The sequence below is a fragment of the Manis javanica genome, chromosome 4 (assembly GCF_040802235.1).
Source record: "Manis javanica isolate MJ-LG chromosome 4, MJ_LKY, whole genome shotgun sequence".
Classification (NCBI taxonomy): domain Eukaryota; kingdom Metazoa; phylum Chordata; class Mammalia; order Pholidota; family Manidae; genus Manis; species Manis javanica.
The window spans coordinates 19381321-19394232 of NC_133159.1; the positions used below are offsets into that span (position 1 = coordinate 19381321).

At 49.8% G+C, this 12912-nt stretch overlaps 1 protein-coding gene and 1 long non-coding RNA gene across 3 annotated transcripts; both read right to left on the reverse strand.

Moving 5' to 3' along the window:
- Window positions 1–1209: 1209 nt before the first annotated feature.
- TRIM63 (tripartite motif containing 63) lies at window positions 1210–12712 on the reverse strand. Of its 2 annotated transcripts, none has more exons than XM_037017950.2 (9): window positions 12417–12712; window positions 11430–11602; window positions 8552–8720; window positions 7721–7816; window positions 6349–6582; window positions 5607–5629; window positions 5140–5273; window positions 2847–2918; window positions 1210–1814 (listed from the first exon to the last, which is right to left on the reverse strand). In XM_037017950.2, exons 1-9 carry the CDS (start codon window positions 12573–12575, stop codon window positions 1804–1806), a joined length of 1071 nt encoding a protein of 356 aa, XP_036873845.1. In that variant the 5' UTR covers window positions 12576–12712; the 3' UTR covers window positions 1210–1803. The 2 variants fall into 2 exon arrangements, with proteins under 2 accessions (XP_036873845.1, XP_036873846.1); XM_037017951.2 differs by having other exon boundaries at window positions 5149–5273; window positions 12417–12710.
- Window positions 3918–5133, reverse strand: LOC140848850 (uncharacterized). Its single transcript, XR_012130069.1, has 2 exons — window positions 4699–5133; window positions 3918–4249 (listed from the first exon to the last, which is right to left on the reverse strand). It is a non-coding gene; the product is annotated as an uncharacterized lncRNA (long non-coding RNA).
- Window positions 12713–12912: the final 200 nt, after the last annotated feature.

Sequence of the window (12912 nt, forward strand, 5' to 3'; positions counted from 1 at the left end):
CTTAGGAAAAACTCCCAGAAGTGAAAATAGGCAGAGATGTGAGGGTTTAAAGCACTTACATGAAGTGAGTTCCACATAACACTAGTTCTGAAGGATGTCACATGAATGAGTAGTTGGGAAATACTGAGTTAAACATTCAGTCCACCAAAAGATAGTACAAGCTTTAAAGATCAGGCAGTATTCCAAACACCATAAACTTGATGGACCAGTCATTGTCCAAAGTTAAATAGCTTTCTAAACAGCAGGGCTGATCAAAGGCTTTAACTTGCTTCTGTGTTCTGAATGTTGAAAAGGTAGGAACAGACTGTGGTGTTCCTCAAATGTATAAGTACGTGGCGTCTCAGACCCAATTAATGTGCCAACTCAGATTCATTCATTTTACCTCTTTCCTAGCCCCTTGGGCCCTGCTTCATGGAGAGCCTGGATCCTACTTTGGCCTCATTAATCGCCTTATCCCCTAGCACTGGGGCTGTCCTGGCCTCCCCTGGAGGAAGCCTGGGCTCCAGCAGAGCCTCCTTACACCCATTGTGGTGGGGGCATGCCCAGCCCACCTGGCCCACGAAAGCGCCGCTCCTCCCACCCCTGTGGAGTAGTCAGCAGGGTGTATGCCATTCAGCTGCCCCAGCAGCTGCCGGAAGGGGGCGAGTGGTGCAACCCAGAGGGCAATTAACACTCTGGGAGACAAACATCAGTTCTGAGGGACAGGAGATGAAAGGAGCAGGCAGGCAAAACTCTCTGGCTTCTTCCTTCTGATGAATTGCTGAGCGCTGTACTGTGTTCTTTATGACCTGCGGGGAACATCTCATAGAACTGAGGGAGCTGCTGGGTCTCTCGGTGAGGCTCTGTCCAGGTCAGTCTTGCAACACTTTTCATTTGCTTCCCTCCTTTCCTGCTTTGCGTCCACTTCCCCTCACTCTGGCTGCCCTGGGGCTGTACCTGGACTAAAGCTTTTAAGATTTGCCTCAGGCTGTTTTCTGGCGAACCAGACAGAGAATAAGGCATTGAATCCATTTCTTGAGGCTCACTCATCTCAGGGCCAATTTTCCAGGGAGCTCTCATTGGGAAATGCTGGGTTAAAGAGCTCATTCTTTGGTGGGAGGAAAACTAGCCCTGCCACTGTTTATTCCTATGGTGCACTTCCTACTAGGTCTTCTGTCCACCCACCCTGAACTCTTCTCTTTAGAAAGAAACACCAAATGAAACCCCAGCTCTTTTGGTAATGACAGGAAGAGAGCATTGTGCATTTATTAAAACAACATATAACAGAAACTCAGTTGCCATCCCCTATGCCAGGGGTAGGCATTGAAATACAGTGCCTTCTCCCTTACCGAGGCCTGTACCTCGACCTGGGAGTGCTGCTCAGTCCTCCCACTAGGAAAGGGACCAGACAGCTTTGCCAACCTGGCTTTCTTCCCCTCTTTCTAACAATCACCAGTCACACAATGACCAGGCATTATCATACAAAAGTTCCTTTACAAAAAGCACCAAATTGGCATACATATACAAGTATATACAAAAATCACATTTTAAAAAATGTACAAAATACTCCATTTTGCACCAACATAGAAAAGTGTCCTGTGAGGTTGTTTCAAGCACGTTTCCAATTCTGGTTCAGTGACTGCTGGACACAGTGGTGGAGGTCCTACTCCTAGTCCCGGCTCCCTGAGCAGAGAGAAAACACACCTTCCCATTGCCCCTGCCAGGCCCCGACCCCTCCCACCCTGGGCCTGTCACCAGGCACCTGGGCCCATCCCCACCCTCCCCAGTCTCTCTGTATCTAGAGGGTCTCTCTCATTTGGCTCCTTACTGGCATCCTGCAAGAAAAAGACAAAGAAACGCAAGGTAAGACAGGGACCCAGGGGCCTCCAGGGCTTACCAGGCTGCACTGACAAAGTGATCAAATTCCAATTCCCACCTGGCCTCTTCCTTTTTAAACCAAAATAGAATTTAGTTGCTAAAACACTACAGATTGCATATCCAATACAAAACTCCAAAAGAGCACTCTGTCCTTTCAGGATTGGAATTTAGTTCCAATAATAGTTTAACTTGAAAAGTAATAACATTAGCAACCCCGTGCTAATTAGCAAACGTCCTTCCTATAGGGCAGACACTGTGTTAAACAGTTACCTAATTTACCCTCTACCATAACCTATTGAGGTCAGTACCATTATGACCCCGTACACATGTGAGTAACTCAAGACTCAGAAAAGCTGTGAACGGCCCCACACACTACGTATGCAATGCTGAGATTCAAAACCCACACTCCTAACTGTACTCTGTCAGGTGGGCAGCCCGCATGCCTACAGGGGCCAACTGATGACATGACTGAGTAATCCCTTCTCTGAGATTAGGGAGAAGGGCAAAATCAGTGTTGTTAGTTCTTTTCAGATTTTCACAAGACAGTGGAAAGCCAGATTCTTAGTCAAAATCTCCTTAAAAAAAAAAAAAAAACAAAAACTCCTGGACAAATTTCCTAATTTAAAATGTTGGCAACTAATTTAAAAAATTTTAAACATTGTGCTGGCCACACAAAACACCCTGGTGGGCCCGGCCTGGCGCATGAGCTCCCTGTATTTTATGTCTGTTACACTGTATATTGCTTTTCACTTTGGAAGGACATTTAGATATGAAATGGGAGCTTTTTATTATGAATAGTTTGGTGTTTTTTTCTGCAAGTGTAAAGGGAACAAGAGTTGGTTTAAAACACATACTGGGAAGGAACATCATCACATACTGGCATCATCCCCAGGGTCTAGCACAGCACTTTGTACACAGTAGGGATTTCATGTTGTTGAACAAACCAATGAACAAATGAATGAATGAATGGAAGTAGATGGATTTCCTACCTCCTTCTTTCGCCTCTGTGGCCTCTTCCTCTTCCTGATCTTCTTCCTCGGTGAACTCTTCCTCTTCCTCATCTTTGTGTGACAAAGAACAGCTGTGTTAGGATGGGGCCGGTTTCTCAGGGGAGCTGCTCAAAGGACACCAGGCAGGAGATGGCACTTACCCAACCCCCTCCCCACGCCCAGTCAGTGTCACACCCAGCTGCGCAGAGGCTGGCCTCCTTCCTTGCCACACCCTGCCAAGGGAGGGGGGGTCCAAATGGTCCTTGTTCCAGAGCGGGAGCAGCTTCCACCCCCTGCTCTGCCTGGGACCAGAGGGGATATTGGGGAAGCATCCTTTGTGCTCTAGCACATCTCTCAGACAGATAAACATCATCTGGGGAGAATGGGACAAAACCCCCTTGATACTCAGAGATCAGAGTCCTAGTCCTGAAGGAATTTGCCCTGCCTTAGAAATCTGCTTGCCTGGCACTTCTGTCCCAGTTTTCCTCAGTCCTTAGCCTACAGCTGGGTGGACGCAGGGTGGGGAGCAGTCCTGCGGCACCTGTTCACTAGCTCTCTGAAGCTGCTCCCTTGACTGACAGTATCTGAGCTGCAACCTGTGTCCTCACTTCTCCATTCTGGGACAGTGCCTTCCTGCTCTATGGACAGCCAACATTCCTGTCCCCTGCCCTCTCTCAGAAGCCACTTCCTTAATCCTTTGGGGCTCTGGGGGGTCACCACGGGGCAGTTCATTTGTCAGCAGCATCCGGGGAGAGGCTTGAAAGAGTTAATGCATCCAAAATGACAGCCCAAAATTCTAGCCGGGAAGCTGGGATCTGGGTGTAAAACCAAGGACTGTTGTTTAATGGTCTTATTTAACTCCTCAGAGCAGCATTTGCTGAGGACTTACTATGCGCCCAGAGTTGTGCTAAGTGCTGTCCATGCATTTCACATAGTCCTCACAAGGGTCTCGTGAGCCACACAGCCTCTGGTGGAATCTGCATGGGCTACTTGCTGTGTGGCCCCCAGCAAATCGATCAACTTCACTTGGCTTTATTTCCTCAACTACAAAATGAAAATGACAATAAAAACTACCTCCTAAAGTTGTATTAAATGATAGAATCTATGTCAAGGGCTTAGTGCCTGGGACACAGAAAGTGCTTAATAAATGGCAGCTGTTGGTTTTCTCCCCATTTACCCATGAGGAAACTGAAGACTATGGAAGGCAGTAGAGGTCTTTGCAACATCATACTGTTTCCAACAATGTGATCCATCCTCGTCTATCTTAGCTCAGGGAAGGGAACAGTGGAACAATAGACATAGCCAAGTCCAGTGGCATCCTGGCTTCGGGATCATTTTGTCTTTACCCACGAGCAGGTATATTTGGGGTTCTGAGAACAGATTCAACACCAGATTCTGAAAGCCTGTGGGAGAGCCAACACAAGAGGCGCCAAGAAGTTTTTCCCTTTTTCATGCCCTTCCATTTACACCTCCTCCCTGTTCTTGCACCACTGCCCCACCCCTCTGCTGATCATTGGAGCATCGCCTCTCAGACCAATGCAACCTTCAGCGAGACTGGGCCCACCCTCTCCTTCTCTGCTGCTAATTAGCTGCCTTTCAATTGTGTGACTTTGAGCAAATTGTCAACATCTCTGTTCTTCATCTGGTTTCCTCATTTTCCCTTATTATTTCCCCCTTATTACTATTATGGTTATATGGTTACAATTGTTATAGGCACTCTACAGAAGAGCAATTATAAACAGAAATAAGAATATAATATAGATCAGTTAAGGTGCCTGAGTATCACAGATGATAGCATTAGGAAGTTGAATCTAAGACTAACCTTAGGCAATAATTAGTGTATGTCTAGTACCTTGCAAACTCTTCTGTATCAATATCTTATTTGTTCCAATGGCACCATGAGGTAGTCATTATTAGTAGGTTCACTTTCAACCTAATGTTTGAAGCTAGAAGATGCAGCCCCGGTTGAGGTGGTGGGGCTCGCCGAAGGTCACACAGATAACAAGTGGCTGAACTGGGATTTGAACAGGTAGAACAGGTGGGTCTGGCTCCAGTGGCCATGCTCTTTTCACTGCCGCAAGATGCCTCCTGGCAGTGGATGCAAACATAATTTTTTGAACAACAGTTGTGTACTAGGCACTGTGCTGGGCCCTGGGGTCATCTACATGTTGGCTGTATGAGTTTGGCTGATATCTGGGCATCTTTCCTAGGTATCTGCCTCCACGTGGGGCTCAGGAGGAGGGAAGCCAATTTCCAGGAGTCAAGCGGGGGAACAGACAAGTGGCAGCATCACCTCCTTTACCTGTCCCAAAGTCAATGGCCCTCAGGGCGTCTGCTATGTGCTCTAAGTCCAAAGTAAAGTAGTCCATGTTTTCAAAGCCCTGCTCTGTCTTCCCCAGCTGGCAACCCTTGGAAGCTTCCACAATGCTGCAGGGGAGCAAGAGAGAAAGAGAGGCGGGGTGAAATCTCTAGGCCTCAGGGAAGGAAGGGTGTGTCTTAGCCGCAACTCACACCAGGGCATGTGCTTGTCCACACCCAGGCCTTGCACCTAGAGGCTCCCTCTGGAGGGGTAGTGTCTTCCCTTTCTAATCACAAGCAAAATGAATGGCCCAGGAAAACAGGGGATGCGAAGGCCAGGAAGGCTTGCCTAGGGTGAGACCCTCCCAGCAGCCTTAATGCAAAGGGAGAGGCCCACTGGACAGAAGTCAGAGGCCCTGGTGGGAGCCAGAGCCTCGGATCATAGCCTGGAGAAACACTGACCTTTTGATGAGTTGCTTGGCACTCTGTAGGAGGAGAGAGAGAGAGGAAAGGGTTAAGACTGCAGAAGGGGTAGCCCCAAGAAATCAGCCAAACTGGTGCTGCATATGGGCGCTTGGTGCCATTCCCTAGCCCAGCCGTCACCTGCTGCCCACCCAGAGCTGAACAGAACTCGGATCTTTCCCCCTATCCACGGTCTGCAGAGGTTTGGGTCATCGCCCTAGGGCCCTCTCATTGTCCTGGCAGGAGGCTTGGATTCTAGGGGTATCAGTCTAAACACTTTAAACCCTGAAATCCTCAAAATGAGAATCATACCCTTATCACTTTTTCATACCCAATGTCTAGCACAAAGCCTGGTTCTCAATATGTGAAATTTTTATTGAACTTAACCGTGAACTCTTTTCTGTCTCCCCCAACAAGCTTTGCTAGGGCAGGGCTGTGTCTCTTCCGTCTCTGCGCTGCCACCTCAGTAGCTGGTCTATGGTATGTGTTCATTAATAGTTGACATGGACACTGTATTTTGTAGCTTTCAAAGCCGTTTCATGAACATCCTCTTTCTGATCCTCATAAAATCAATTAAGAGAAAGGAAGGTAGGAATTGTTCCATGTCCATTTTATAGACAAGGAAACTGAGGCTCAAAGAGCTTTCAGTGACTTGCCCGAGGGTGCATTGGGGATCAGGGCTGGCGAACAACTAGAACCTCAGGCAGAGCTGTGGAGTTGAAGGGAATCTGGTCCTGCTCACCATGAGGAAGACGGCACCCCCGGGCTCGTCCAGCGACTGGATGGCTGTCTCCACCAGCTTCGTGGACTTGTCCAGTTGCTCCTGATACTGCTGGATGAGGGCCTCGACGAAGCTGAGCTTCTCCTCCTGCTCCCGTGTGATCCGCTGCAGCAACTCACTCTTCTTCTCGTCCAGGATGGCGTACAGCACATCAAACTTCTGGCTCAGCTCTTCCTTCACCTGGTGGCTGTTTTCCTGGAGACAGAAATCTTGGAGTCACTTCCTACAGGGTCCTTGTCCCCATCCCTGTGCTTTTCTCCCCAGGATGGGCGTGCTAGGAACCAGGAATCCAAAGCTGGCAGATTTTGTACTATGCCCCCATTTTACAAAAGATAAAATGAAGGTTTAGCAAGAGAAAACACTTGCTAAGGTTCATAGCTACTTAGTATGCCAAGAATGTTTGGAGGCCAGTGTCATGGTGAAAGCCACCCTTTTCTCAAAAACAGTGCCTGTAGGGTCAGATGACTTGGTATATTCTGAGCCTCTTGTAAGCTCCCAAGGCCCATTCTTCCTGCCATTGTAGGACCAAGACTGGTTTCTGGAAGCTCTGCCTCATTTGGTCATAGCAGAGCTGGGGAACAGCTCCTCCTCTAATGGCCTCCCCACTGAGGCTCCCTTCTCTCCAACACAGGCCCTACATCTTAGTTTCCTTGCCTGTAAAATGGGTATAACAATAGCATCTCAGTAGACTGGGGACTGTGGTATTCTTTATCAGCCTGGGAGCCCCTCACAGGTGCTAAGTGTCACCCTCCTCCCTTTGAACCTATCCTTCACACATCCTTTTGTCCACCAGAAATATGATCCCTTCCCCCACCTTCATCTCCAGGTCCCCACCCCAAGTGGAGATGGAAAATCATGGATGCTTTTGCAGGGATAGAAATGTTTTCTGGTGCCTGGATAGTCTTGCTACTCAAGGTGTGGTCTCTAAACCAGCAACTTGGGCAAACCCTGGCAGCTTGGTAGAAATGCAGAATCTCATGCCTCATTCCAGAACTTGAATTTTAACAAGCTCCCAGGGTGGTGTGTGTGTGCCTTTTAAAGTTTGAGAAGTCTTGGTCTATAGCACACTGGGGAATAATGCTCTGAAAACTACCAGTGTTGGATGAACACTGGGGATGGCTGGTGGGGTGCTGCCTGAACTCAGGAACTCCATCCCCAGCTCCTTGGCAGGGCCCAACACACAGCTGTGTTCAAGAAGCATCTGTGAATGAGTTGAGGAATGGATCAGTCAGTCCCTCCCAGGCATCCCTGCTTGAACACGCCAGGCCCCAGGCCCCAACTTTTAGTCACAAGCTTAAGGTGAGCCTTCGCCCCAGAGATCAGGCTGCCCCACCTTGGTCACCCGACAGGAGTCCTCCAGCTGAGTGATGATGGTCTGCACACGGTCGTTCCCCGCCACCAGCATGGAGATACAGTTACTCAGCTCGGTCTAGATGGGAGGGGGGGTGGGGACGAGGGGAGGAGAGAAAGGAATGGTCTCAGGGCCTGTGCTCTTGGGAGTGGCAGCAAAAGGGCACCCTCACCCCCTTTCTGCTAGAGCTCTTTCTGAGGTGCAGAGCAGAGAATATCAGAGATACTGTATCCCTTATTTTACAGATGAAGCCCAGAGAAGGGAAATGAGCTGCCCAAAATACACAGCAAGATAGTGGCAGAGGGGCAGTTTCTAGGAAAGACGGGATGCAGAAAAGAAAGAAGTGGAGAGTTCTAGAAGAGAGATCAAGAGAAGAGTGGGAGGTGGGGAAGAAAGAACACAGAAAGAGGGGCCTCAGCTTCCTGCATGGACAGGATGGTGGGGCTCCCACAGGCCCTGGGGCCCAGGGAGAGGGCACCCAGCTACCTCCTGCTGCAGGGGAATTTAAGACTGGGAGAGCTGACAGGCACAGGAAGAGGCATCTGGGGCCAAAGAATACTGGGATGAGGAGTCATGGCCTGAGAGGGCCCTGGTGGCCACACCCAGGTGCTTTTAAGCGGTCTAAGTATAACCCATGAGCTCAGCCACCTCCCCAGGAAGGCAAGGGCTGCTGTCCCTGCGGCCTGGGAAGTCCCTCCAGAGGGACTATTCCTGAAAGGCCGGCTCAGCAGATCTACACGGATCAAATCCTCATCCTGAATCACCATGCCCAGCAGGCCCAGGTCATGGGGTGGAAGTGGCTCGGGCAAGTACCTTTTGTCCCTGGAAGACGCTCTGCAGTGGGGCCACCTCACAGGCCTTGTGGGCTCCAAACACCTTGCACATGGAACACGTGGGCACCTCACACGTGAGGCAGTAGATGTTGATTTTCTCATCTTCATGCTCCTTGCACATGGGGTGGCTATCCTTCTGTAGGGGCCGACTGAAGTAGAGAAGATCACAAGTCACAGCGTGGAGTCCCAAGTCCCTGTCTCCTCCCCCAGCTCCAGGAGGCCACCCCAGACCTATGACCTGAGCTTTCAGTGGTTGGCTGTCCCCAGTCCTTTTCTTTTCATCCTCTGGGGACCCAGGATAACCCAATAATACCAAGGCTGTTCCCATATCCTAGGATTCAAATTTCAGTGAGGGTTTGGCCTTAGGCCCTGTCAGGGAAGGATGAGGAAAGGTTGTAGAAACCCAGAGTCAGACTTGAAGACATCTTCGAGAAGAGGAAACCAGGCTCCAGAAGATAAATTGACTGGTCCAAGGTCATCCAGCAAGTCAAGGCAGTGGAGGCTAGAGTTCATGTGCACTAATTATAGTCACCAGAGCTCTTGGTTACTGCAGGCTGGGCTCTGAGTGGAGCAATTTGTACTCATGGCCGCACAGAATTCTATATTTAATCCACCAGACTGCAACCTCCAGCAAAGCAGGTGAAATTCTCTTCACCCCTGAATCTAAGTATACAGTGCCTGGCGCAGAGGAAGAGGTAATTAAATATAGTCAGAAATAATATATAGTAAGCACGCTGGGAGGGTGCCCCGAGGCTCAGAGAAGGAAGCAGTATGTGCTCCCCAAGTCATACAAGCAGAACCCAGGCCTGGCCAAGAGCCTAGTGTCCTTGACTTCTAGTCCAGAGATTTTTTGCAGGGCCCGGAGTCTCTTACTTCTCTTTCTTCCCAAACACAAATTCTTAGAATGCCTTTCTCCCTTTGTCTCTCTCTGCTAGGGCCCCTGACATGTTCCTTGTGCTTCTCTCAGGGCATCAGTCACTGCCTACCCAAGATTCAATTTTGGGGGTTGAAGTTTTACCTCTCCGGCTAGACTATAACTCATTTAGAGCCAACACCATGTCTACACTACCTCTGATTTCCCAGCCTTTAACACTGCAGCATAAATGTCAAATGGTGACTGTCCCCCCACCTCCAAACAGTCTTGTATGACTGATTATACCCCAGGCATTTTTGTCCCCTCAAGTTCTTAAATAAGCCATTTTTCAGATCTGTCTTTTTGTACCCTTTGCCACCTGTCTCTGTGCCCTGGGAAGGGAGCTCTGGGAAGGCAGTAGTTGTAAGGACACCCACCCTCCCAAGCCCAGGTGTCAGTATCTGGATTCAAATTCCAGACTGTTCTGCCATTCACTTGCTTTGTGACCTTAAACAAATGATTTCACCTCTCTGAGCCTTAGTTTCATTCCAGAGCTACTGGGATCACGACAGAAGTTGTCTATAATGGATGTGTAAGACCCGGCACAGAGTAGGCCCTCAATAAACACCAGCTATCACTGTCATTCAACAATGCAGAAAGGGTTCCAGCACAACATGCTCTTCATAGGTCAACACTGGGTGGGCTAATATTTTGATGCAATATTGATTTTCTTATTATTATAATGATCAACATATATTTACATTTTGGAGAGTTAAATTCTAGCAGCAGGAGAAGCAAGAGCAGTTAGGAATGCTCATCATGGAATCAGACAGGCTCCCTCTCAGCTTCACCACTTGCTAGCCAAGTGGCCTTAGACAAACCTCTGACCCTCTTTGAGCCTCCATTTCCTCATTATAAAATAAGAGTGAGAATGCCTTATAGGATTACTATGAGAATTAAATAGGGATCATACACAGGAAATACTTAGTATAGTACCTGCGCCCAGTAGGTGCTCAATAAATATTTGATATTTTTAACATTTCCCCTCAAAATCCTATTTGATAATCACAGTAGTAAATCTTACCTTCCCCTTCTACTGACAGGGGAAATGAAGACCCAAAGCCTGACCCAAGATACTACAATACACTCCTACCAGTCAGACCAGCAAACACAGTTCCCCAAGTCAAGGCTTCTTCTCACTAGGACTGGTCTGTCACCTCTTCTGGAGTAGGACACTGCCTGCAGGCAAGCACTTGGTGACGCTTTGGGATCACAAGGGCTGTGGGGTCAGCAGTCTGGAAGTCTTGTCAGAGTGGTAGCTGTGTCTCTCTCCAGCTTAAGACCCACCAGTGCACAACCTCTGCTTTTCACACATTTGGCCTCAGACTAAGCTGCTATTTAATAATCAGAGACTTGAAGCTACACTGATTGAGCCCATTCCCAGCCAGGCCAGTTCCGCTGGGAAACCTTGGGGAAGTGACTTCACCTCACTGGACCTCATTTTTCTCATCTGTGAAATGGGGATGATAAAGTCATGCCCGATACACAGCAGTGTTGTGAATCAGCAAGAGGAGAAGCATGGCCAGTGGCCAGCACTGTTCCCCTACCCCTCCCAAGGGCAATCGCTGTTGCCATCACCATAGGGAAACTGGCCCATGCTCACTGGGCACTTTCTCTGCACATTAGGCCCACTTAGCTGGCCCCAGTGGCTCACTCTCCCTGTCATAGCTTGTCTTTCCTCTGGTCTCTGTCTCGGTATCTCCCAGGAGGACAGGCTAAGGTCTGGGCCCCTTCCATTCACTGAGTGACATGAGCCGGGGCTGGTGGACGGTGATGAGTCTCTCTTCCTGCCTGAGGAAGAGGCAGATGGCTCTCTGCACTGGCTTGTGTAGCTCTTCCAGGGAGGGGGCTGGATCCCAAGCAGATGGAGGAGGAAGGAGCCCGGAGAGCTGGGCAAAGCACAGCTGGGAGGAAGGCTGGGCACCCAGCAGCCGAGCAAACTGACCTGGAGCACTCCTGCTTGTAGATGTCAATGATGTTCTCCACCAGCAGGTTCCTCTGCAAGCCGTATACTCCATGACGATCCATGATCACCTCATGGCGGCAGGAGGGACAGCGGAAACGGCCTCCAGACATGGAAACTGAGCCAACCCGGTTGGTCCAGAAGGGATTTGCAGCCTGCAGGTGGTGAGGGCAGAGGTGAAGCCTGGGCTCAGCCCCTCCCTTTTCTAATCTCCGATTGCCTCCCCTCTGATTACCCAAACCAAATGGACCTCCCCATCCTGAGATGGGAGCCAGGCCACCTACATGGGGAGCACCTGAGAAGCAGCTAAGCAATCAACAAGTTTGGGAGTCACCAGATCTAGGTTCAAGTCACAGTTATTCTCTGAATACCTGGGCATACAACCTTATCCCTCCAAGCCTCAGTCTGACCATTCATGAAATGGCCACTGTAATTAGAGCCAGCTCCTAGGGCTGCTACTTTAAAGACAAAATAATGAGAGAACATTTCATAACATGCCTGTGAGAAATCTTGAGTCTGTCTCCCAGCCTGGACATCCACTTGGATTCTTTTCCTATGAGGATGGAGCCCCTCCTGCCCTAAATGGAAGATGCCACTATCGCCATTGCCTCCCAGCCTCCCTCCTCATACAGCTCTGGGCCCCCTGCCACCAGGAGCTGGCTCCAGCCCCAGCGGTCTGGTTTCTCTCTCCTCTCTGCCTGCCTCTCCCACTTATCGCTTGAGGCATTTGACGCTTGATTGGAGAGTCAACTGCTGTGCTCAGGGCAAGGGTGGGGAGGGGAAAATGCGTCATGGAGAAGGAATGGGGCAGTGGAGCGCCCTCCTCACCCCCTCAGCCCTGTCCAGAGGCTCCTGCGGGGGCTCACTTTGGAAGGGAAAAATCCCACCCTGGTTTAGAAGGGTCCTGAGCCAAGAGAAGGGCTTTCATCACAGGAAAACTGAATAGCCGCCCAGGGCTCCAGGCCTGACCTGGAAGATGTCGTTGGCACACTTCCGGCAGAGGTTGTGCTGACAGGGCAAGATGACCACCGGCTTGGAAAACATCTCCAGGCAGATAGGACAGATGAGCTGCTTCTCCAGGTTCTCCATGGGATTCCCGTCCTGGATCAGGCTTGACTTATAGTCCATATTGTTGAGAGGTGTGGGGTCCACCTGTCTGTTTCCTTCACCTGCCAGCCTCCAAGCAGATCTGGGGTCTTGCCTTTGTCACAGAATAGCCGCCCAGAGCCTCTTTGCCTTCTTCTCCTGGCGCCCGGATCCTGTCTTGGTCTGAGGCCCCTCTGATATTTATAGCTGGACCCTGGTCACATGAGCCCCAGGAGGGGACCAGCTGAGCATTCCGCTGCCAAGCAGCTGGCAGGACTTGTGTTTCCTCCAGGCCTGAGAGACCGGCCCTCTCAAATCACATGTAGAGATGAGCAATCACTGTTCCCCTAGGAAGGGGGTCGTAAACAAGAACAGCCTG